The sequence below is a fragment of the Sarcophilus harrisii genome, chromosome 3 (genome assembly GCF_902635505.1).
Source record: "Sarcophilus harrisii chromosome 3, mSarHar1.11, whole genome shotgun sequence".
Lineage (NCBI taxonomy): Eukaryota > Metazoa > Chordata > Mammalia > Dasyuromorphia > Dasyuridae > Sarcophilus > Sarcophilus harrisii.
Window position 1 is genome coordinate 539,629,694 of NC_045428.1, and position 27,621 is coordinate 539,657,314.

Sequence of the window (27,621 nt, forward strand, 5' to 3'; positions counted from 1 at the left end):
AATAAGGGACTTCAGGGGCCAGCTTAGTCTAGTTTTATAGATGAAAAAACTGAGGGAAAGATAGATTAATATAAACTCAGAATAAAAAGTGTCGAGAGCATATTTGAACTCAGGTCCTCCTGACTTCAGGGCTGGTGTTCTATCCACTGTGCTACCTAGCTGCCCTTAGGGAACATTCTTAATTTTGAATCCTGTTCTATTGGGACATAAGCTGGTAGGAGAAGGTCAGATAGAGCATTTGCAGAAAGAGATGACATTTTTCTTTTGTCACTTAAAGCAAAGTAATGATTACTGTAGAAAATGGTCTTTAATAAAAATAGTAATATCTAATATTTATTTAGTGCTTTGAAGGTTGCAAAGCATTTTATAAATGTTATTTATTTTTATCCACATAACTATCCTAGGAGGCAAGTACCTATTATTTTACCCATTTTACAAATAAGGAGACTAAAGTGGAGAGAATAAGTGACTTGATTAGGTTTGTATAGCCTTTATGTATGATAGAATTTGAACTCAGGTCTTCTTGACTCTTAATTTTAATTCTGTTAATACTCTTTCATTTTTCACCACCCAGCTGGCTCTATCAAGAAAAATTGTTTTCAGTGGTTCATTCATGGGGATAAGACTGGGTATGATGAAATAAACACCAGTTAGGTTCTTGACTTACTGCCTTGTGAATTTAGACAAATCACTTCTTTTTTAGGCTTTAGTGTTTTCCTCCATGAAATTATAAGTCATTCTTAAAGGTCTCTAAATCAGATGATCCTTTTTCTATATCACCAGTGTTATGTCCAAGATTCAGATCAAGCTATTTCATTATAACTTTTCAATCAATGTTACCTGAGAGGGAAATCTTTAGTGGAATTGATGGGGCTAATACACCGCAGCAAAATACTATGAACCTGGCAGTAACCCAGTAACTAAGTGGGTCCTATGAAGAATGCCATCTCTTTCTATCTTCCTCTTGATACGGGAACACACTGACCCTGAAGAATTTCTTGTTTTGACCAAATTATCTTGTATAGACAGAGCTGCCTTATAATGATAGCACAGTTACTGTATACATTCAGGAAGTCAAACTATACTTGTCTCTTTCAAGGACTATCTTGCATAATCCTAATTTATACTATGATAATCTGTAACCTTGCTGATGCATGTAACTATCATAGTTATCATCCCTTATTTAAGGTCTTTTCTCATAAAAGGTCCCATCTTCCTCTTTGTTAATTGCTAGTTCATTAGGAACTAATTATGACACCTAGCAAGAAGGCAAAATTCCTAATGAATTAGCAGTTAACATAATATCACAATAAAGCCATGTCCCATGACTTAAAAATAGTCTGAACCTGTGAATTCACATTCTGGATGACTCCATGCTTTTGTGACTTTTACCTCATCAGTTTGTAGGCTTTACTTATGAGGAGAGAATTCTGTGCTGGGAAAACAATATGAACCAAGGTAAGAATGTGGAAATAGTTATGATTGACATTTTTGAAATGCAGTTTGGAGACTTTCTGGCCACACTAGAGAATTTGTTAGGAAATAAAGGTAGGTGAGGTTGGACAAGTAAAGTGGGTTAGTACAATGTAAAGCAAAGGAATTTGGACTTTATCTTATAGTCAAGAGACAAACATAAGATAATGGCTTTTTTCTTTTTTTTTGAAGCAATAGCTGAAGAAGGATAGTATATAAGGGAGATTAGAAATAGGAAGTTTAGTTCTTCTAGTGGAAGTCTAGGAAAAATGGATATGAATTAGTGATTGAGTATGGAATGAAGAAGTATGAATTAAGGGTGGTTAAAGTTCTGAGACCAGTAGAATAAGTGTATTAGTCACAGAAATAACTGATTTGTAAGATACAGATTTTAGGCAGATATAAAATGTTTGGTTTTAAATGAATTCAATTTCAACAGCACTAGCTTGGCCTTCCTCTCCCTCACCCTACTTCACCATTTGATTCAGCAACTCATAAAGACCATCAGATAAATTACAGAAAGGTCATGTTATGCTTTGGTGGAAGGAGTAATAGCAATAACAAATTCTTTGCTTCTGGTTGAACCCCTTTCAGAGAATGTAACTATTTACTAATTTAGTTAGGATATACTTTTGTTCTTTGTGTGATAATAGTGGAAGACACTAAGCATTAGATATGAGTCCTAATAGAGGCAGCCACTAAGAACATTTTGTGGCCTGGCCAAGTCACTTAATCTCTTTTTACCTTAATGCATTGGAGAAAGAAATGACAAACTACTTCAGTATCTTTGCCAACAAAATGTCATGGACATTGTGGTCCATAGTATGTCATAAAGAGTCAGACATGATTAAACTACAACAGTGGGTTACCAATCTATAAGCTTTGCAACGAGTCACTTACCCCTGAAACTTCTGATTACTTATCTGGAAAAGAGAGAGTTAAGCTGATTTCTAAGATTTACTGTAGCTTTAATGCCTTTTGATTCGAAGAATTAATGAGCCTACCTAAACATCTCTCCCTTACAGAACTGAGGAATAGACTGGGTAAAATAGAGTTCATATGATGATATGAAATCTTTTGTAACCTTGAAGGATTGAAGATTTGAATATGATTGGGGAACAAAGGGAAATAATCGATAGGCATTTGAAAGAAGAAATTTGAACCTTAGGGAAAGATAATTGTCTGTAACTATAAATTTGAGAAACATGGAGTTAATAGATGAAGAAATGACAGGTCAACCCTGAAAAGGAGAGTTTTATGATTAAAAAATGCACTAAACTTGTAGGAAATCGTGTATACACAGTGAAAAAAGTGATAGGTCTGTATAATTGCTTTTGGAATGAAACCTTTTCAGGAACAACATTACCCACCTTTCATCTTACCTCATGAAAATCCTGATACTAAAATCCAATAAATTTTGTTTTAAAATTTTCTATTTCTTCATTAGTTGCCATGATTTCCAAATAATTTTCTGTGTTGTTTCATTTTTGAATACTTGCCATTTAGGGCTATACAAAATAGAAGCTTTCTTTATTTGTTATAAGTTAAAGGTATTATGCAATGTGAAGATTAATTGAAATTTGAAGCAGTTAATTTACTTAAACAGCATTTGAATTTCAAAAGTATGATATCCTGCTTTTCTTATATAGTTATTAAATAAATTGATGTTTTTTAAATAGGTACTTTGCTTAGATGCTTATAACTTATTATTAGGTAACTATCACCTGCAGCAGCAAAATAAAGGTTTTATTTTATAAGATAGCAAACACTGCACAAACAGGATTTGTTGCTGACTGCTTTGATGACAATTATGAGGATTAAACATTTATATTTGTTCATTTAGGCATTATATGCATTTATTGTCCTTTTAAATCTTGCTATAAAGTAACTAAAGTACATTTTTCTGTTAAGCCTTGAAGGGAACAGCATGGGAAGGAGCATTTGGAGTGGGTTCTAGTTCTGTGTCTAATTTTGTTTTGTTTTGGTTTTTTTGCAACCTTAGAGAAGTCTGTGAGACTCTCTGTTAAGGTTTTTCTTATCAGTCAAATTACATAAAATAAATACCATACTTATCCTAAAAGGTTGTTATAAGACTTTTAACATTACAGTATAATAGGGTGAATCTCTTGTTAGATGAAATAATAATTTGAATGTTTATAAAATCTTATAAATGTCTACTTTAGTATTACAAAAATTTTTTCTAAGCAATTTTTTACTTTTCAAGGTGGTGTTATCATGGATACAGAAATGTCTGAAGACATGGACCACAACTTAACTCCCACTCTTGAAAGCATGTCTTATGGAATGCCGAATCAAACAGGATCTGAAAATTCATTGCTCGATGAAGATGATTATTTTTTGAACTCTGGGGATCTTGCAGGGATTCCAGTTGTTGCTAGTGACAATGAGGATGAACAAGATTTTAGTACAAAGGACAATCTCACACCTCCAATTCATGCTGCTGATAGTTTGGAAGTAGATCGAAGAGTAACACAGCATGAATCAGACAGTGAAAAAGAAATACATATTCAAAATAAAGTTAAAAAGGACTTTCCTAAACAATTTGATCAGGGTTCTGTATTTAAATCCATTCGGAAAGATTTTAGTCTAGCAAGAGAAAACAGCAAAGAGACATTTTCTGGAAAGGAGAAAAATAGAGACATATCTTATCAAGAACGTGAAAAACGGTTGGATAAACCCCATAAAGAGGTGGATTCCAGGTTGAAAAGCAGTTTTTTTGATAAAGCAGGTAATAGTGTAATGTATTGGAATAAAACTACAGGACAGAGAAAACAAGAACTAGATGAAGTGAAAATTCAAATAATTGATTGTAGTTAATTCAGCAACTACTTGCCATGGACCTATTATGCATGAGGAACTGTTCTAGGCACTGAGGATACACAGGTGAAACAAGCCATAAACCTTTGACCATATAATGAAGTAAGACAGATAAATGTTTAAATGTTAGAATGTGGTTAAATTTAAAAGGAAAAGTTGAATTTGATTGTATCAAGAATTTTAAGAATTTCAATTAGGTAGAAGGATGGGTTATGGAATATTGTAGTTGTCTCAGTTATGTCTTGAAAAGGGGGAATAATTTCATGAGGTGAAAGTGGGTGAAGTTCATTTTATGCAGGAGAGACACCATGAGAAAAAGTACAAGAGCACAAAGCTGGGAAAGCTGGGATGAGAATGTGGTTGGGGAAGAGTAAAGGTGAATAGGGCTCTGATATGTTGAGATAAGCGATATATATTGGAGCCAGACCTGTTTTGAATGCCAGGAAAAAACAATCTAATACTGTTTTTGGTAACACTTTCCTGGGGAGTCAATGAAGATCTTTAATTAAAGTAGTAATATTGTCAAAGTAGTATGCTAGGAACATTATCTGATCAGTATTGCTAAGGGCAATGACTGGAAATTTTGGTGAAGAATTCCAGGGAACCAGAGTTAGGATAGATTAAAGAGAAGTTGAGCACCATTCTTCCTGACTCCCTCTTTTTTTTTTTGAGGGTGGGTGCTGGTGGAGGAGGCAGTAAGAGTTAAGGAACTTGCCCAGGTTCACGTAGCTAGTATGTTCTAAGCCTGAATTTGAACTCAGATCCTCCTGATTCCAAGGGTGATACTCTATCCACTTTGCTACCTTGCTGCCCCTCGGGCACTGTTTCTTAAACTTTTTTTATGTCATGGACCTCCTAGGATTTCTCTTTTCAGAATAATAACAAATAAGATAAAATATTTAAGATTATCAAAGTTATCAAAAAATTTTTTCCCATCCAAGTTAATGTATCTTCTGAAATTTATCTACATACCCCTTTGTGGTCCATGACTCCAGGTTAAAAACCCCGTGGCCTAAAGAGAGGAAGATTGTTTTAAATTTTTTTTAACAGAGTTCAAAGTAGTCTAAACTAGACTAACTTTAATGAGCATACTTGGAATGTGCATTTGTGAAGTAAAATCCACAGGATGCAGTAAATAGCAGTAGAGGGATTAAGCATTCAAAGATAATTCTGAAGAGTCAAGGATAACTGACAATAGAAGTCTGAATGACAAGAAAGATGGTGTTGCTATGAATAGAAATTAGAAAGTTTGGAAGACCAACTTTTTGATAAAAAGTGACGAATTTGGTTTTGAACATGGTGAATTTTGAGGTCTTGAGTCATCCAAATGAAGGTAATCTAGCACAAGTATGGACTCACAGGATAGGAATTTGGTTAGAGGGGTTAAACTAGACCATCTCTGTAGGGATGACAGTTGAACTTGTGGAAGTGAATGATAGCCTGGGAGAGAGTAGTAGTAGATAGAAGTAGGCTAAGAGCCACCTGGAGTGGGGATGGTGGGGAGCAGGTAAAGGATAGAGAAAAATTGTTAAGAGAAATAGGACACCTCTAAAAGTTCAGGATCACAAAAGCCACGAGAGATCAGAATGTGAAGAATCATTCCAGAAGTCAAGGAGGATGGGAAAAAAAAAGTGATTCTTCAATTTGAAAGGCAGCATGGTGCAATGGAAAGGTACTGGATTTGGGCTGGGAAGACTTGACTTTTGACAAAGTTAGCCATTCAGGGTTTCAGTTTCCTCATCTGTTAAATGGAAGGACTTTTACTAAGTGACCTCAGGTCCTCTCCCCATTTCAAAATCTGTCATTAGTGCCTTGAAAAGAGAATAGTTAATTGAATGGCAACTAGTATGGAAAGTTTGAAGGATTGAATGACTGGGTGAGAAGGTGGAGATGATGATTATGGGATACTCCTAAGAAAAGGGTAGCAAGAGGAAGAAGACAACATGAAAGAAACAGCAGGATGAAGGAAAGAGTTTAGACTTGAGCAAATTTATAAGGAAAAGAGGAAAAAATAGTGGAGAGGGAAATGGTGAAAGTGCATGTAAAAGATCTTTGGGCCAAGCTGATTTCTTTTATTCTTTTCTTTTCTTTCCTTTTTTTTTTTCCTTTTTTTTTTTTAAATGGCCTATGGTCATAGGAAATTGGAGTGAGATAGGATAGGACCAGTGGCAGAGAGTTTGCCTTGATAAACAGGAGGAGCATTCTCATCCTCCGAGGTAAGACAGGATAGATAAGTATATACTTTTTAAAAGTTAGAATTGTGGAAACATGGAGTAGAAGGAGATTGCTTCTGATACCTCTATTTTCTCAATTGGACAAAGATAAGAAAGTTGAGAATGAAGGAGGCTGGGGAAGGAGAGTAAACCAGCCAGGGAAGCTTAAAAGAAGATGTGAAACTATGACTGGGAAATGAGAGGCTCAAAAGACAGATAAAAAGATTTCCCAGTTAAGGCTACATTGATATATTTCTAGTTAACTCAGTCATTTTTCTTCAGCACTCACATGTTCTTAAATTAAGGTTGAAATGGCCTTAAGATTTTGAATTTTGTGAAAGCATGCTATTGTTTTATTTTTGTTCTTCCCTTGATAACTGATTATGTTCTATGGTTTCTTTTGAAAAATACTATTAATCACTATTTCTTTTTCCTTCTGCTCCATCTTTGCATGGAAAGGCAGAAAATCATAAATTCTGTGTTGCATTTTGTTTGACCATTAAAACATGAAGTTTGGTTGAGCTTCATTGTTTATAAAATTCTTTTAAAATTTTTTTCTTATTTAGGAAAGCCCCATCTATTAATATTTAGTGGCCAGATACATTTTCAAGTTGATTATTTGTTAGCTATATATAGATACAAGCAAATATTTAATAAATAAACTTTAGGTTACCATTACTTACGGGGGAAAATGAAAACAAGACCTAAAATAATTTGTTATGGCTAAAGATGAGGTGATGATGAATAAGCCTTATAAAATTCTTTAATTAGAGTCTTTATTTCAACCTGGATTTTCAGTTATAATCGTCAGTTCCTTTATAGGAATAATATATGAAAGAAAAATGACTCAGGTTTATGTAGTACTTTTTGGTTTACAAACACTTTTTTCACATTCCTGTGAAATGAATTGCATAGATACTCCCCATTTTACAGATGAAGAAACTGAGACTATATGACTACATGACAGGATCATATGACTAGTAAAGAACTAGTAGAACCAGGAACCAAATCTAAAAACTTATTTACCTTGCCCCAGAAATTGCTTTTTTCATTATACCATATTTTTATTACTTTAAGCCCATTAATAAGAGAGAATGTGCTTGAATATTTTTTATATGTGTGAATTCCACAGACTGATACTTCTTAAGATATTTCTTAGCAGGAACTACTACATAATTTTATGGAATAATATCTCAAAAACAATCATTTTGAAACTCCAAAATGAGTATCCTTTATCATAGAATTACAAATACATTGACTAATGAACTACTAATAGCTATTTCTTATTTATAAGCTTAGTCTCTACAAGATCAGTTTCATCTTATTTAAAGAAATGTTCTTTGATAGGCTACTTATTTAACCACATTACATCTTTTTCCAATATTCATCTCTAGTAATGATATTTTAACAGGACTTTGATATCCAGGAAATTATTGAAACTGGATAGCATCTGTGGAGCAGCATCCAGGAATATGAAAGGTCTGAGGATGATCTGTATTTAATAACATCTATAAGGCATTCATAGTATATTGGGTACTATATTTGGACACACTGAAAGATGTGGTTCTGGACTTCAAAAAACTTCTCTTCTAAAAGAGATGATAAAAATAATTGAGATTTTGGTCAGCTGTACAGCTGACAGTTGATATAGTGAAGTAAAGTTAGATATCTTTAATTCAGATGAAATGGAAGTTAAAAGTCTGAGTTCATATTTTATAATATATAAGTTCATTATTTTATAAATGTATAAAAGAATAGTTTATAAAGTATGCTAAGTAGAAATCTTACAGAATTGCTATAATGAATATATAAGGATCATGTGTAATTATTAAGGGAGGAAGGATTAAACTCAGAAGTATTCATCACACTCATATTTTTTAAAAATTCTTCAGGATTGTATTTTTCATATTGGAATTAATCACATGCCTGATTAGTGGGTCTGAATAAACAAAGTTTTCATGTTAGGAGGTGCTTTGGCTCTTGGAAGGAAAAGAAAAGCTAGAAAAAGGAATTTTTGTGAGAAATTAAAATATGTAGAAAGAGAAGGAAAAGTCCTAGTGCTTTTGCCATAGGAAATAATAGTAAATAGACATTACTAAGGCACAGTCTTTATATCAGTTAACAAACATTTATTAAGTGCCTGTTGTACTATATTGGCACTGGAAATACAGAGAAAACAAGATTTAGTCAAATAATCTCAGGTCTCAAGGAATTGAAGAATTGAGAAAATTTAATAAACATTCATCATTAACTTAACATTTATAAGGCATTTTGCTGCATGCTTGAGAAGGTACAAAGATAGTCCTTTCTAGTAAACAAGAAGGGTAAAACAAAAAGATTTAATCATTCAAGATTAAATAATGGTTGTAAAGTAACAATAGTGGAATTTATTCTTCAAAAAATGAATGTGTTTAAATAGGTGGGAAAATGTTCTGATAGATGGGGGGTAATGGTGGAAATGGGTTGAGCAAAAGCAGCATGCTAGAGGTGGAAAAATATTCAGAGGACAATAAAAAAAGAATTTTGACTTAAGTGGAGGGTTGGTATTAGGGAAAGTAATGGGAGATGTTTGAAAGGTACCAGCTTATAAAGGGCCTTGAATCAACTTACCTTTGGGGCTTTTGGAGACCTACTTCAGCTTAAATATCTTGCTGAAAAGGGGAACTAATTAATAATTGTTACCCTTCCAAATCGCTTCTTACAAGAATTATATTTATATACACATTTGTTTTTTCCAGTAGCTAATCAAGTTGAGGAAACATTACATACCCAATTACCACAAACCCCAGAAACAAACTTCAGGGTAAGTTTTCAATGTGTATACAGATAGCTATTAATGTGACATAACTCTTGTTAAAAGGTTGCTATATTCCCATCTCTTCCTAACAAAATAATTGATATAACTTGCTCAGGTCAACTGCTGATTTCGTTATTTGTTTGCCTGTTTGTTTGGCCAAAAATATCTTGACAGAGGTTCTAAGAAACCTATGGTCAAACTCAAGCTGCTTTATTTTTATTTTTTTTTGTATTCAATTATGTAGAACCATTATTCTTAGGTGTAGGGATCTTCCTAAGTAGCCATGGAGTTATTTAATCTTTTGTTGTTGTTGTTGTTGCAATTGGGGTTAAGTGACTTGCCCAGGGTCACACAGCTAGGAGGTGTTAAGTGTCTGAGACTAGATTTGAACTCAGGTCCTCCTGTCAGGACTGGTGCTCTATCCACTGCACCACCTGGCTGCCCCGAGTTATTTAATCTTAATGAGTTTTGCTGTGGAAAATTAGAAAAACTTGATATTTAAATGTAAATATTCATTAATGTTTTACATTATGTTTTAGGAATCAAGTTTTCCATTTCCCAGTAAAGAATCTATTGCTCCAGAACTGGGGAATTCATTTGCACCAAATATTAGAATTAAAGAAGAACCTTTGGATGATGAATATGACAAAGCAATGGCCCCACAGTCAGGACTTCTAGATAAAATTAAAGATGAGCCTGACACTGCTCAAGTAAGTATTTCCTCTTTACTTTTCATGGTTGGGTTTTTTTCCATTCACAAGATGAATTGATTAGTTCCATGAAGTATCTATTGGTATTGGTTTTGAAATGATTTAAAATGCTTGTTTTTCTAGGTGAGGTAGGGATGGGAGTTAGGAAGTGAAGGGTGGGGTAGGTAGGAAGGGAGAAAAATAAGTGCCTGGTTAAGTGGTTTACAAATTTTATCTCTCTTGATTCTCACAACCCTAGAAAGTAGGTGTTATTATTTCCATTTTACAATTGAGGAAACTGAGACACAGTGAGACTAAGTGACTTTCCCAGAGTCATATTCCTAGTTAAGTGCCTGAGGCCATATTTGAATTTAGGTTTTTCTGACTCCCAGCCCGGTGCTCTTCCCATATCACCACCAGCTGCCTCTGGAGGTCTAAACATTTCATATGTTGATAAATTAGCAAAAAACACTGGTGGTGATAGCATCCAATTTTCCTTTCTCTGCAGAAAAACATATATTTTTGTATTTTTTTTCCTTTCTTTTCAGTTTTTTTCTCTCTTTGGATCCATTTTGTTCTTGTTCTCTTCATTTCCTGACCCTTTTTTTAAAAGAGTAATACCATTGATTTGTACTTTTGTCTATTTCATTTTTATTACTAAACAGAAAAGTAGCACTTCACTCTTACTGTTATTTGACTGAAAGCTTAGAAAGGGGGTGGGGGGGGTAATTAGGTGCACAGTGGATAGAGCAGCAGCCCTAAAGTCAGGACGACCTGAGTTCAAATGTGGCCTCAGACATTTAACACTTCCTAGCTGTGTGACTCTGGGCAAGTCACTTAACCCCAATTGCCTCAGCAAAAAGACCAAAAACAAACAAAAAACCTTAGAAAGAAAAAAATAAAATTTGAAAAGATTTGTGTCAATGCTATCATTTTGTTTTCTCTTTGTTGAATTGTTAGTGCCGGACAATATGTTCCAATTGTTAATTTTTAGAATGGGATTGTTCTAGTTTGGTGAGCAATAAAGTAATCTAGAACAAAATAAGATGAGAATTTTTAAAATTTGTTAAACTAAGAATGAATTTACTCGAACAGGGACATATATGCACATAATATACAGCGATTAATTATTAAATTATTATATATTTGGGTAGAGTCATAATTTCAATGCTGTATTTAGCAATGTAATTACACATTACTCATCTCTTCACAAGATCTCATGCCATCTAATTAATAATGTTTTCCCATAATCCTCCATAAAGTGGATTTAGTGGATTGGAGGTTTTTCTCTTTAATGTCAGTATATTACTGAGCCTCTCTATCTGTTATTTCTCACTAATAATACTAATGGTGATAAGAAGCTAGTGTTTTTATAACAATTTAAAGTTTGCAATATGTTTTATATATGTTATCTCATTTGATCTTATTCTCACTGCATGAATAAATAATATTGCTTTGGTCAAATAAATTCTTGATAATAGTTTATGTTATTCTTGTGCAAGTTATTGATTATATACTGTAGCCTATGTGTTTTTACAATGTAATTATATTTGAACTTTGGTAGAATTCTTATATTCTATAATTAACACAGCATCACAGGAAGAATATATTGGTTAAAGATAATAGATCTAACTCAAATTCCATCCAGTCCACCCCTCTTATTGTACATGAGTAAACTGAAATTTGATAATATTAAATGACTTGCTGCAATTACAGAGAGAATAAGTATCAGGAGTATCATTTAAATGTTACTCTCTGATTCCAGAACTATGCTGTTTACCTTATTTTTACCCATGTTACTTTTAATATTTTTGTAATGATAGTCACTTTGGATCATCAAAAGGACTACACAATTTACTAAATGTATTTCAACCTGATTTCATTACCCAGATAATTATCTTTGTGGTATTCTTAACTACCTTAGAGTAAATATACATATTGATAGATTTAATTTGTTACTGGTTTTTTTTTTTTTAATTTAAAAATTTTATTTTCCAGTTTTTCTCTGCCCCTCCATTTTTCTCCAGCTGTTAAGAAGATGAGATTTGATACCTCTTATACATGTGAAGTCATATAAAACTTATTTTTGCCCATTTTTAAGGAAGAATAAGCAAGAAAGTATTTTGCAGATCAGTTATTACATTGTATTTTCCAAATTAGGAACATTTGCAAAGTTTTATCCTTTTTTCTTTCTATCTTACTTTTGAACATATGTCATGATATTATTTGAATGTTTTTGGTAAATATACTTCTTTGCTAAAATATTTCACTTGATTTCTATACTTAATGTACATTTCTCTGAGCTCATTCCCACTTTAGGTGTTCCTCATGATCCAAGATGCTCCTTTCTTTCAGAGCCTTGTATTAAAGTTTGAAATCCATATATGCAAAAGAGGCATGGTGAAATACAGAATCTTATTGGTTGGTAGATTTTGCTTTTGAAGGCCAAAAAATGATATAGCATGAGTGGCGTTATAAGTTGAGTAAAAATTGGCTAATCTCCACTAAACAGTCATAAGATGGGCATTTGCTCTTGGGGAATAGAGAGAAAATTGGAGGTACAAAAATAATTTGGAGGACTTTTAATGTAATTGAGTCATCTCTACTGCCATACTGGGCTTGGCCACCATGACAAGGAAAAACAAAGGTAGAAGGCCTCTAGTTAGCTTCCTATGAGTAAGCAAGTGAATTTATTATCTGAGGCCTAATATACAGAATTTATAACCACTACACCTATAGAATCATATCAAAGTGATTAATAGTGATTAGAATAGAAAGATGTGCAAATTATTTCTCGCAAATTATTTCTCACATTCTCATATTCCCGTGGAATTGTGTAAGATTTCAGTGTATATGCAAGATATTTTCTCTAAAGAGATATTTGATTGCATTCTATTCTCCTTAGTCAAATGCTTTTGTGACAGCAGTAAACAAAACCAGCTTGTTCTTATTGGCTTCATATACGTCAGTCAATTGTGGGATTATAAAGTTGTATCCCACTTTAGAAATTGCCTGTAAGGCTTACCTGTTTTTTCTTTTTAAAAAAATTAAACCAAACGTGATAGAAAAAACAAATTCTCATTTTGGACAACGCTTTTATAAATACAACCATAGTTAAACAAAGAATTATAGTCACAGAGGCACAGAAATTCAGGTAAGGAAGGAGCTTCACTGGCCTTTTTAGTCTGACCCCTACTTGGAAAGAATCTTGATGATAGCGTATCCAGTGGTAATCTCTTTACATGATGAATTCATTGCTTCTCCAAAACTTATTTCATCTTATTGCAGTGTTGATAGTTGAGAAGTTATTTCTTTGTGTCAAGCTTTAATGTAGTAAATGCTATATGTAGATACTTAATAAATTCTCTCATTCTCCTTCCCTTTTATTCATTTATGGATATTATCAAAAAAGGAATTAACATTAGTCTGGAATGACCTTTTTGATGAAGTTATGCTGACTCTTTGTGATCACACTTTCCTTTTTTACATATTCACTGATCATTGCTCATTTGAGCCATGATTCCATTTCCTTTTTTTCTGTCATTTTTCTTTTCTTTTTTTCTAATTTTCTCACCTTTGGCAAAGTAAGACTAGTGTAGTGATGGCCTTCTGGCCTAGTCTTGGCAAGTGCAAGTACATTGAACAAAATAGATATTAGACCTAAGTCTACAAATCCTCTGAGAGAGGGGTCTTTCAATTAAGAAAGCTCTATTTCTAGACCATTGGCTTCTAAAAGAATGTGGAGGAAGAAATAGTGAGGACTTGGGTATTACTCACAAACAGTAAAGCGCTTCAGTCCATTCCTGAAGAATGGGATTTTATTTCTTATTTGTTTCAAAGCTGAGATTTTGGTCATGAAAGTAGCAACTAATCTTTAAATTCAAAGGTTTTGAAAAAAAAGAAAAGAAATGGCAATTTGTGCTTTTCTAATCTAAGTAAATGTAATCTTCATTTAATTCTTTTGTTCATCAATTTTTAAGACAGTTTATGACAATTCATTTCTAAACTTTTGTTAAAGTTCAACTCCTTCATGTGCATGTATATACTTTCTCATGCTTTGGAACAATTCATAGTAAATATCCTTTTCCTTTTTTAATGTCAGATTTTTTTGTGATGCTGAACATTTTGTCAGGGGATGAATGCTATAAAATAAATAACTAGTCTCATTTTGCATTTTCTCCTCAACTCTTTTAATTGAACGTTGTATTTAAAAATTAAGGGTTTTTTTTTGCCATAGTCAGATGGAAAAAATATGTTGTTCTCAGAGATCTAGTCAGTGTAGTAATTTATTATATAAGAGTTAAATATAACTTTTGAGATAAAATGGCTTCACTTTTTTGCCAGGAGATGGAATATATTTCAAATAATCTTGCAAATATAGAAATATGTAACTACTGTGCTGAATTGTCCCTATAATAATTCATAAATTTAGAGCTTAAAATTGTCTTAAAGCTTATCTCGTTTAAACTTTCATTTTATTTTAAATAACATTTCAGTACTTCCTTTTGTCATTGTTGGTTAATCCCCATTGAATTTTCCATGGTAATGATGAAAAGCATTTAAATAAAAATATCCTGTAAAACACGAACCAGTTTAAACTATATACAATATTTTTCTTTAGTAGATATTCACTTTCCTGTCACTAGGGAGGAATTATATTTAATTAGTTCTTTTTTTTTTTTCATCACTAAAGAGTTCAAATTTCTTTTAGTAATCTTTTAATTTATGAGGCTATAGTCATTTAATAATTTTTTTGTTCTACTTATTTTATTTCATATTAGACCATATAAACCTTCCTATTTCTTTACATTCACACAATGTTTTTTTCAGCTATGACATTTTTTGACCCATTTTGGTTCCCAGATTTTTGCTACCACAGAGTGCTGCTATAATTATTTGGGTATATACAATATTACATTGTTTTTTACGCTCTTGACTCCCCTGGGTTATATGCCCACTGATGAGGTCATTTATATTTAAAGGATACAAACAACTTAAGAATTTTTGTTGAATAGTTTCAAATTGATTACTTGGGGGTAATGAAGTTCTTTTGCAAGAAGCTCTTAGTTTTTCTAGTTTAGTTAATGAAAAACAATGAAGTTCAAAAGTTAGTGACAAAAAAAGCAGTTATGATAGCCATGGCAAGTTTTATCTTGTTTTAAGTATATAGATTTTGTGTCTGTTTGCTTTCTATGGAGTTTGTAGAAATTGGGCCCCAGGGAAAAAGGAATTTGATTCTAGTGTTTAAGATAGGTAGGCAAGGAGTAACATTTTTTTTTTTAATAGCTTTTTATTTACGAGTTATATGCATGGGTAATTTTACAGCATTGACAATTGCCAAACCTTTTGTTCCAATTTTTCTCCTCTTTCCACCCACCCCCTCCCCTAGATGGCAGGATGACCAATACATGTTAAATATATTAAAGTATAAATTTATTATAAAATAAGTATATATGTCCAAACCATTATTTTGCTGTACAAAAAGAATTGGACTCTGAAATATTGTACAATTAGCCTGTGAAGGAAATTTTTAAAAATGCAGGCAGGCAAAAATATAGGGATTGGGAATTCGATGTAATAGTTTTTAGTCATCTCCCAGAGTTCTTTCCCTTGGGTGTAGCTGCTTCAGTTCATTACTGCTCCATTGGAATGGATTTGGTTCGTCTCGTTGCTGAAAATGGCCAAGTCCATCAGAATTGATCATTATATAGTATTGTTGTTGAAGTATATAATGATCTTCTGGTCCTGCTCATTTCACTCAGCCTAAGTTCGTGTAAGTCTCTCCAGGACTTTCTGAAATCATCCTGTTGATCATATCTTACCAAACAGTAATATTCCATAATATTCATATACCACAATTTATTCAGCCATTCTCCAACTAATGGGCATCCACTCAGTTTCCAGTTTCTGGCCACTACAAAGAGGGATGCCACAAACATTCTTGCACAGACAGGTCCCTTTCCCTTCTTTAAGATCTTTTTGGGATATAAACCCAGTAGTAACACTGCTAGATCAAAGGGTATGCACAGTTTGATAACTTTTTGAGCATAGGTCCAAATTGCTCAAGGAGTAACATTCTTCTTATCTTCTAGAAAAGAAGCAAACCATTGTGGTAGTTTACAACATGACTACAAAGAAGTAGACAGGGAGTATAATGAAAAAAAATGAGTTCTTAGAGCTAGAACACCTGAAAGTTATTATTTTTATGTTTTGCATGATTATTATCGATTTTAAGTCCTAACTTCCTCATCTATAAAACAGATCTGATATTTTTGTATAAACCAATCTAAGCTTATTAGAAAAAGATTTCAAAATGTACTGTTATGAACTAGCATAAAATGAGACAGTATGAAGAGACTATACCCTTTGATATTGTTAAAAAAAAACTTGGATGCCTCCCAGATTTGTGGATAAAGAACTTTGTAGACTGCCAAGTACCAGCTAAATGAATTTGTTGTTGTCACTGTTAATAATACTAATAATAATGTTTGAAAAATCTCTTTATGCCTATAATTTTTTCTCCCACTTTAAAAAAAAATTCTTATAAAGTATGGTTCTTGACATAGAGTGACAGGAATGTAGGGGAACATCTATAGGCAATGTGAAAATAACCATGTCAATAAAAATACATTTTAAAATAAAAGGAATAAAATGATAGTTCCTGCTCTTAAAAATTTATAATCTAGTTACAGAGAAAAACTTAAGGAATGGAGTTACATAATACCAAAAAAAAAAAAAAAAAAAGCCCCACCTAATTGGAGTCAGAAGACTTGGTATTTTATTTCTTTTTCTGCCACTAACTGGCTCTTACCTCTGACTATTTTACCTCACTAGGTCTCAGTTTATTCAAATTCAAGTTCAAAATGAGGAGTTTCAGCTAGACAGTTTTTAAGATTTCTTCCATCCATATATTTCTACCATGTTTAACATATATTGGACTACTTGCCATCTAGGGGAGGAGATGGGGGAAGGAAGAAAAAAATTGGAACACACGATTTTGCAAGGGCTAATGTTGAAGAATTATCCACACATATGTTTTGAAAAATAAAAAGCTTTAATAAAAAAAAGATTCCTTTCATCTCTGAAATTCTACAGATGTTACTAAGTATTTTAGGTGGGATTTGAACTCAGGGCCCCTTATTTCCAGAGCCAGCGAATTTTTTCCCACCATCTACATACCTGTAATGGTATGTTATGTGGATGTTATATAATATGATTGTGTTGTAAGAAATGATAAAAGACAAAATGAGTACCAAGAAACTAATGAGTTGAGGACTAGGAGAACAATTTTAATAACAACTACAATAATGTAAGTAGAAAAAGCAACAACTAAATTAATTGAATCTAAATGCTGGGAAATTAGAATGGCCAACTTGGCCAAAGTAACAAATAAAAGGATACCTACTTATGGAGATCCATGAAACATGCATTTCTGTAAAATAATGATTCCAGGCTCTTTTGGGCATGTTATCAATTTTGTAGAAGTTGTCTTTTATTCCTCTTTCTTCTTTATTATAAAGTATGGAATTCTGGGAAGGGGGTAAGTCTACAGTGGGAAGTAGAAATGATGTGAAGAAGAAAAATATTGATAAAAGTATCTATTAGCAAATGTATTTTAGCAAACATGGTGGTGTTTTAAACACTCTTCACCCTTCCTGGCTTAGCAGCACCAAGTTCAATCATGCCTTGAATAGGGTGTAGTTGGTGTCATAATTCTCAACTAAACCTAGTTGAGAATAATCCTGAAGTTTCAAACCTATTGTGATTGAAAGGATGGTGGTGTGCTCAACAGAACCTAGACCCCATCTTCTCGAAATCTTAAGCTCTAAACAGTACAAGATCATTCCTATTTGTTTGCAGTGGAATGACATGATTAAATGATATGGGAGTTAATCTGAAGGACAAGATTATGTTGTAAATGAAATAGAAAGGCTTCATAAATTGCTGACTTTACTTGAGTCTTAAATGAGTTGGTATTTTTGTAGCACCTGAAAGTTTACAAAGTGCTTTTTCACCATGTTTTGTATGTCTACGTATGTATATATATATGCGCGTGTATGTATATTTATATGTGTGTATATCAAACATTTATGATATACCAATGACATATCAGACACTGTATTAAGAGCTGTATATATAAAGCTACAAATAGTTCCTGCTCTTTAAGGAGTTTGTATTCTAATGTGGGAGACAACATTTAAAAAACATAGGTACATACAGAATAAATGGAAAATAATCTCAAGAAGGAAGGTTGTAGAACTCAGAGGAATTGGGAAAGACCTTCTTTAGAAAGTGGCATTTGAGCAGACTAGAAGAAAGTCAGTAACTTTAAGATGCTGAGGTAAGGAAGAAGGCAGAGCATTCCAAGAGGACATTCAGTACAAAGGCACAGAGAAGGGAGTTAAAAATTTGTATGTGAAGACTGTCAAGAAAGCCAGTGTGGCTGAACATCAAGTGTTAGGACTGGTAAAGAAAGGGACGGGATGGTGAAAGGCTTTAGATGCCAGACTTAGACCTTTATATTTTATCTTGGGGATAATAAGGACCCATTGAAACTGATTAAATAAGGGAATGGTATAATCCTCTGATCTATTATTTAGGAAAATCATATTGGCAATTAAATAGATGGATTGGAGTGAATGTGGCATTTAAAATGGATACCAATGGAGAGCTTTTGAAATTGTCCACGTAAGAGGTGATAAGAGCTTGAAATTGAAAGAGATTTGCTAGTGGATTGGTATGTGGGCTATATGAGGATGAAAAATTTAGAGGGACACTCACTAACTGTGAACCTAGATGACAAGGATAGTTGTGCATTTGACAATATTGGGAAAATTAGAGGAAAATGAGTATTGAGATATATTAAATATAACTAGCCTTAGAAATCTAGTTTCAGAGACAGTGGAAATGGTGATGCTATACTGGCACTCAGGAGAGAGCCTATCTTCTCTGGATATATACAGATATAAATACACACATATCATCCACACAGAGATAATTGAACTTATGGGAACTGGTGAGATAACCAAGTTAAGTAACAGAAAAAACCTCAAGGTAGAGCCTTAGGAATGTATCACCTGAACAAAGATCCATCAAATGAGACAGGAGAAGGAACTGTCAGATAGAACTAGGACAGAGGTAGTGTAGTAAGGTAATGGAGACAAGAAAATAAAGAGGAGGAGGTTGTGATCAGTAGCATCAGATCAATAGCAAGTTTAGAGATGTCAAGGAATTTTGAAGGATTGAAAAGAGACCAGTACATTTGGCGATTAAAAGGTCTTTTGTACTTTTGTAGATAACATTTTCTGTTTATTGAGATTTCAGAGAATTGTTAAGAAGAGAATTGAGAGGAGAGGAAGTAGAGGTACATAGTATAGTTGAATTTCTCAAGCAAGTTAGTAGAGAAGACAGAGGACAAATGCAGTATTGTGGGAAATTGGGAATGGCAGGATTCAGAATGTTTTATTTTTTATCTTTTGGTTTGTTTTTTAAAAATGGGCAAAGATAAAAGTATATTTGGGAGAGACTGAAGATTAGAGTTAGTAAAGATGATAGGGGGCCATCTGCTGGAGAAACATAGGAGGGAATAGGATCAAAGTTACATATAGAAGGGATGGATTTGCTGGAGAGGACCAGCTCTTCATTATAGGAGTAAAAGAAAAAGCTGTTAGGGAGAAGATATCTTGAATGTTGCGAAATTAGGAGGGGGGTCAGCTCGGTGGCGCAGTAGATAGAGCGAAATCATGAGGACCCGAGTTCAAATCTGACCTCAGCCACTTAATACTTCCTGGCTGTGTGACCCTGGGCAAGTCATTTAACCCCAATTGCCTCAGTTAAAAAAAAGAAAAAAGAAAAAAAAATGAAATTAGGAGGGGAAAATAGCGTCACTCAAAGAGGGATTGAGATTGAGGATTGAGAAGATATGAGAAAGGGTAGCAACAACCAGTATAGAAATTAGGTAAAGAGTTATTACTTTATTATTTTTAGAGCCCAGCAAGATTAGAAAAAGCAAATTTGTGGCGGATTCAACTTTTTTGTGATTCTCCTCCCAGCTTAATTCAGCAGCATATGAATAGGAGTGAAGGGGATAGATTGTGGGATTAATCTAGGGTTGCAGTTTGTGATGGGATGAAAAAAGATTTGAGAATATTAGTATAGCTTTGAGATGTTTCACCAAGGTGTTGACACAGGAAAGAGAAAAGGTATAGCTACTGACAGAGGTGATGAGTTGGGAAAGAATTGAGAGGTAGAGAATATAGAAGTTGTATTGAAGATTGAAGAACAGATTTAGGAATCCAGAATGCTAAAGCATAGGAAACAATGGAATGATAAAGGGTTAATATCAGATAAAGGAGTTTTGAAGTTTATGAACACAATGACTTTAAATGAATGGGATGGCAGATTATTTTTTCTAGGTCTTAACACTGACCATCAAATTTGGGACTGATTTAATCCTATTTGTTTAATCTACTCCTAAGGTTCACAACAGTTTTTCCTGGTCAGGGATTATCATTTCTCTCAGATGACCAATGTAACCATCTTTCAATTTCATAATTAAGAATTTTACTTTTAATTTTAAAGCACATTTTAATGAGAACATTTTTCTAACTTCACTGAACTGTTGTTTTTTAGATCATTCAAGCATACTCTGGTGGCAATGTTTAACAGGGACAGAAAGTTCAAATGATCTTATTAACATAAACTTTACTTGGGACACATATTGTTTTGCTTTTCTGGATCAAATGCTTTGTTTTAATTGGTAATTTCTGAATTCTTGTATTATGTATATCCCTGTCAAATGTATGATTATCAAGTTTTGATAGCATATTAGAAAGTTTGGTCTTTTTTTTTCCTCAGCAGTATTTTATTTTGCCAATTACATGTAAAGAATAGTTTTCAACATACATTTTTATAATCATAAGAGTGTGAGTTCCAAATTTTTACTCCTTTCCTCCCTCCTCCCCCAAGAGAGCAAACAATCTGATATGTGTGCTTAAGACATACACACACATACACACAGTCACTTTAAACATATTTCCATAGAAAAGGTAAAAATAGTGTGCTTTGATCCACAATTCTCCATCTGGAAGCAAATGGCATTTTTCATCCCAAATCTATTGGAATTGTTTTTGATCTTTGCATTGCTGAGAAGAGCTAAGTCTGTCATAGTTGATTATCATATAATTTTGCTGTTACTGTGTACAATTTTCTTTTGATTCTGCTCTCTTTACTCTGTATCCGTTCATGTAAGTCCAGACTTTTCTGAAACCACTGCTCATTATTTCTTAGAGAACAATAATATTTCATTCCATTGATATACCATAACTTGTTCAGCTATTCCCCAATTGATGGACATCTGCTCAATAGAAAATAAAGCCTCTCTTCACTCATGTTTGTCAGTTTCCTTCAACAAATGTATAAACTATTTTAAAAATGATTTTATAGTGATGAAACTATTCAGATTATTTTGTTTTACTAGGGTCTTTACTGTTTGATTCCCTATTGAAGGTTAGTAATATTTTTCATGATCTTTTGCATTCTTGTAGGATCATCCCAACTTTCAAGTAGCTTACAAATACATTCCAGCCCATTTCCCTTTTGGATGCCACAATAGTGTTTCTAAAATATGAATCAGATCATGTCAACTCCATGCCTCTTAGTTCAAAAAAATCTTGAGTTTTCCCTGTTGTCTCTATAAAGTGAAATACAAATTCATGAGTTTGGTATTAAAAGCCCTATACGATTTGTCTTTTGGCATATTTTATAAAATTCTCTGCGCAATCTATTTGTATCAAAGTGTCTTACTAGGTTCCCCAAATAAAACATTGTATATCTCTTGCCCCAGTGATCCCCACCGTGTCTAGACTCCACTTCTTCCTCACCTTTTAACTCCTAAAATCCTTAGTGTCCTCAAAGGACATCTCCACTGCCATTTCCTGTAAAAGGGCTTTCTTGATCTTCCCAGTTTTCCCCTTTTTCTTTCCTTTGAGACTTCTTTGAATTTACTCATTTGTAAAAAGATTTTTTCCCTGTAGTAGAATTAAACTTTTTTAAAGTCACATGGGTTCACTCTTTTTTTCTTTATATTCCCAATACCTACCATCATGCCTTGTGCATATTAAGTACTTGATAATTGGTTGCTAAATTTAATTGATTTTTGATGCACATAATGTCCAATTTTAATTTCTTAATTTCAAATTCTGATCTTTGTTCTGACAAGTTGTTGATCTAACTATACATAGGCATGACTTCCACATCAATAATTATTTTTTCTTTTTGAAATGATGAATCTAGCTTCCTACTCATTCTTTTGCAGGAGAGCTCATGATATAAGACATGAAGCTTCTGTATTTAAAGCTTTTTAACTAGTCTACTTTTTTGTGATTGAATTGTATTATTTCCTGATCTATGTTGCCATGTCCTATCTTATACTCTTTTTGTATTAGTCAAAGTGGAAGTTCATTTAATTTGGAGGGCCTTAGTGAGTTCTTCAAATAATTTCTCTATCTCTTTACCTTCTGCAAAAAATAATTGGCATGTAATCTATAGTTATTTTTAAGGTGTGATCATTTTGTAAATCTTAGTCTATATTGTAGTTTAAAATGACAGACCTTAAACAATATTCCTTTTAAATTTTTCATCAAACATTTCCTTACAACTTTGTGCTAGTCTTGTTTATAGTGAGAATGTAGAAATTGATATAATTCAGATTCTCCAGGAGTATGTCCATTTGAAGGTTTTTGGACAAGTTATCTCACTTAAGATCTAAGTTAAAGTTTGTATATAGTCTACAAACAGTGTGATTCTTAATACTATTTTATTCTTCCACCATCACTGCTCACAAAACTGTAACATACTATTCTTGGTCTAACAGTTCTTGTTTTTGAACCTTGGCTGTTATAGCAGAAGGGAAGAAGCAGCGAACCTCTATGCAAGGCAGAAGAAACCTGAGAGACAATGAAGAAAGCTAGTTTTTGTAAACTAGTCTGAGGGGCATTATAAGATTTTTGCCCAACTTTGCAAATTTGTTTGTAATTACTTTTTTCCCTCTTAATAATTCTTAATCAAATGAAATAAAAGCAATCACAAAATATAAAATAACTTCAGTTGCAAGAAATGAAAGGTTTTGTATTGACAAAATCGATTACCATAAAAGGGGTGTAGTTGTTGTTTGGGGAAAACTTTATATCAAATATGTCCTAAAAGAGTGTGGTATCTAGAATATCAAAGGACCTTTTCCTAGAATAAGAGCAAACATTTTTTAGAGTAATTGTAAACTATTAGCCACCCCAATGAAAGAATGCTTCAAATCACTCATAATTAGGGAAATGTAAATCAAAACAACTGAGGTTTTATTTTCTGTCTGAAAAATTAGTAAAGATGACAAATAGTGGAAATAATCAGTTTTGGAGGAATTGTGGGAAAGCAGACACTAATATATTGGTGGAGTTGTGAATTAGTATATTTTTGGCTTGAATATATATTTAATAAAGTGAATAAGATGTTCTAACTTGTTATCTAAAGAAATCATTGTTAGGCATATACTCCAAGAACTTTAAAGAGGCCCTAGTTTATCAACATAATTTTAATGGTATTTTAATAGCAGCAAAACCTGGAAACATAATATCTGCCAATTGATTGGAAAATGGGTAAATGAATTGCAGAGTGTGATTAATGGCATATTATCATAAGAAAAGCAGGATATGAAGAATACAAGGAGGCATAGAAATAATTATATGTACTAACAACAAAGTCAGTAAAAGAAAAACTATTAGCCTTAGGAACTTATGCTTCCAAATCATTAAATCACCAATAAGAGAGATAAAAATCTTAACAACCCTGAGGTTTTTACCTCATGTTCAGCAAATTAGGAAAGATGATAAAAGCTGGGAAAAGTCAGTGTTGGAGGAGTTATGGGAAGAAGGGCACATTAGTGCAATTTCCGTGTACTCATCAATTGGTACAATCATTTTGGAAAGCAGTTTAGAATTATGCAATTAAAAACCCAAAATATCTGTACCCTTTGATCCAGAAATTATACTACTTGGCTTATACTCCAAAGAAGTCATTGATATGAATAAAGTCTCTATATGTATCACAAAATATTTATAGTAGCGCTTTTTGTAGAGGCAGAAAAATTGGAAATGAAATAAATACCTATTGATTGGAGAATGACTAAATGAATTGTACATGAATGTAATGAAATATTATTGTGCTATAAGAAATAATAAACATGATAAATACAGGTAAGTATAGAAACATTTTGAAGAAGGAAATGATAAACCACTCTGGTATCTTTGCCAAGCAAACCTCCAATGGGGTCATGAAGAATTGGACATGACTGAAATGACTGAACAACAAATGGAAATTTTTAAATGATTTGATGCCAAGTGACATAAGTAGAATCCAAGAAAACAGTATACACAGTGACAGGAATTAAAAGTGAATATTACAAAATTTAAAAAGAAGTGTCATGGTGAAAACATGTCAGTCAACAGTGAAAAGATAATGAAAAGACACACCCATTTCACTCCTTTGTAGAGGTAATTGGTCTTGGAGCATCATATATATATTTTTAATACTTTTTTGATTTAATGAACAATATGCTGGTTTTTATTTTTCTCTTCATTTTCTCTTTTAAAATATGTGAATCAGCTGTCAAGGAGGGAAAGAGAGGGTGATTGAGAAAATGTCTGATGATGTTAAAAAAAAAAAAGTAAATTAAAAATGTATTTTAAGAATATATAAATGGAAAAAACAAGAACAAAAATCAAAGCTTTAAATATGAAATGTAATTACAAAACTTGGCCTTCAAGAAGAGCTAAGAGAATGCACTTCCATTCCTTCTTTTTAGGTGTGGATGGACTGAAATATTGTTTGCTGTTATACTTGATTGATGTGGTTGGTTGGTTGGTTCTGCTGAGTTGTTCTTCTCCCCCGCCTCCCTTTTAAAAATATTTCCTGTTGTGAAGCTAGATAGCTCTGAGTGGAACAGTGGTAGGGTATTATATGGAAATGAAGTAATGTAAAAACTAAAGATAATTAAAAAAAAATTTTTAAGCATTTAATTCTGTAGCACATACACACAAAGAAACTAGCTAAATAACTATGGGCAAGTCAATTAAATTTGCTTCCTCCTCTGTAAAGTGGATATAATACTTCTACCTCTCTCACAGGTGTATCCTTTTTTTTTTTTTAAATGCAGTATATAAATATTATTATTGATAATGTTATCTTAGATGACTTAAATGGAAAGAGGAGTACAGGATTCTGTGCAACTTTTTTCTTAGCTGAGTTATTTCCTTGGACTAGGAAAACCAGTATAAATTGTAGTTCACTGAGGGGGGAGAAAAGAATAATTGAATAGATATCAAGACATACAAGCACCATAGACAAATTATGTCTAAGTGTATTTCACCTGATTTAAAATATGTGCACCTGTAACAAATCACTCTCCCAGGTGAGTAGAGCTGGAAGCTGCTGATACCCTTTGCTGATAAGACAAGCAACAAAACCCCATCTGTATTTTATTTCACTTCATTAACCAAATTCTTATCTGTGCAAAAGGCACAATATGAGATGCAATGTAATCTATGGACTGGTTTAATTGCTAGAGAAAGGGTAAAAAACGAATTTAAATTGTCTAGAAAGATAAGTTTGGGCCTATTATAAAGGGATTAAAAATGGCAAATAAGTGTGTATATTTTATCCTGGAGGCTGTATGGAACTACTAAAACGTGTTGAGTCAGGGAGTTATATATTTGGCCCATTCACTAACTAGGAATAGTTACAAATATAGATTGGAAAGAAAAATGAAGCAGAGAACCTCCTGGGTGAAGACCTGAAGTAGGGTGATAACCATTGAAATGATGTGAAATCAGAAAAATAAGACAAGTGTGCAGGTAAACCAACAGGTTGAGTTTGAGCAATAAAGGAGAGTTGCAGAGTTGAGTATGACTGAGGTTGGAAATGGTGGTATATTCATCAAAAATAGGGAATTCAGGAAAAGGGGGCTGTATTTGGCTGTGTTTAGTTTGAGATGTCCATGGGACACTGAAGTGAAATTCTCATGTAAACAGTTGGTAATGTAAGACTGGAGCTCAGGTGAGAGATGATGGCTAATGTAGATAGATAGTGTAGACATATGCCTAGATATAATTGAACTCAGAAAGTGATGACATCATCAAAAGGCATTATAATTTGAAGGGGAAAAAGACCCCACACAGAGGCCTGGAGTATACTTACACAGAGGAGATGAGACATGGATGATGATTTAGCAAAGGAGTAGTACTCTATGTACTCTGTGACTACTACAAGTAGTAGTCATAGAGATGAGTGAGAACTGAAAGAGAGGGGCTGGAAGAAACAATGTCTAGGAGCTCAACAGGGTCATATGCTGTGGAAAAACCTCAGGAAAGATAAGTAAGAATGCATAAAAGAGCTTCTTTAAGATTCAGAAGCCACTTTTAAGCAGGCTGAAGGAAAGGTTACCAGAACAACTTCATTTTCTTTACTGAATTACAATAACTTTACAAAACCAATTTATCTTTTTATTCTGAAATAATACAGCTGTGTTGATTGTGACTATTGCAAGAGTACAATAACAAATTATTAAACAAATGAACAAAAATATTTGAAACCCCAAAATCAGAAGATGTTGATATTTAACATTTGTACATTTCTGTAGTTTGTCATGTACAGGTGTATTGATTTCTCCAATGGTCTCATGATAGTGGTAGCTCACATTTAGCTGTGGCACTTCTACAAATGAGTTATGGACCTAAGGTCATATTGCTGTTAAGAGGCAAAATGACATGGAAACTTCAGATTTCTCTCTCCTGATTTAGTAGTGCTTGATTAATAATAGTCTTCTTAGAATAAGAACTCATTCTATAGTATTAGTATTTTGATTACAACTAGCATTATATAGTATCTTATGTATATAATTCATTTGATCTTCACATCAGCCCTATGGGTTAGATACTATTATTATTCTCATCTTTAGTTATGAGGAAACTGAAGCCTACAAAGTGACTTCACCAGGGTCATATAGTTAATAAATAATCTGAGGCAAGATTTGAATTCAGATATCTTTTTAACTCCCAAGTTCTAGACTCTATCTAGTCCCAACTAGTGTAATTTTTGTTTTAATCTCCTTTATTTATTCTGTTAACAACCAGGTTTATTAGGGATTTAATTTATATTATTTGAATTATCATTCTGAAAATATTTTATGTCCATAATAATAATTTCAAAGGTGGTAGTTTTTCTCAAGTGATGGAATTCATAGATTATGCTGTTAGTGAATTGAATATTTTGGAATGTAATAGGATATTCTTTTGAAGAATGAGACACTTGAATTGATTTCTCCATTTGGAAAGCAGAATATGTATCAATATCATTCCTTTGTTTGAAGAAAAGCCAAACATAAGGGTTTTATTTATTTATTTATTTATTGTTTTGTTTTGTTTTTTCATTTTAAGTTAGGAAGCTCTAAGTTCGTACATATGCTCGTTTTGCTGCTGAGACAATAGTTTGAGTGTCAAGACTTTGAGGTATAAATATTTTCAAATACTTAAAATTTGAGTCAAAACTATGTGTTGTAAGTGAA

At 33.0% G+C, this 27,621-nt stretch overlaps 1 protein-coding gene across 12 annotated transcripts in view; it reads left to right on the forward strand.

The window, feature by feature from the left end:
• ZMYM4 (zinc finger MYM-type containing 4) overlaps positions 1–27,621 on the forward strand; it is a 125,855-nt gene that overhangs the window by 46,251 nt on the left and 51,983 nt on the right. For 6 of the 12 annotated variants that reach the window (XM_031962113.1, XM_031962108.1, XM_031962115.1 and 3 more), the window contains exons 3-5: positions 3,698–4,222; positions 9,263–9,327; positions 9,861–10,031. In XM_031962113.1, the coding sequence (XP_031817973.1) occupies positions 3,698–4,222; positions 9,263–9,327; positions 9,861–10,031 (761 nt within the window). Of the gene's footprint in view, positions 1–3,697; positions 4,223–5,205; positions 5,984–6,464; positions 6,528–7,935; positions 8,004–9,262; positions 9,328–9,860; positions 10,032–27,621 lie in introns of those variants that run through there. The other 6 variants (XM_031962111.1, XM_031962112.1, XM_031962114.1 and 3 more) reach the window with 4 other exon arrangements.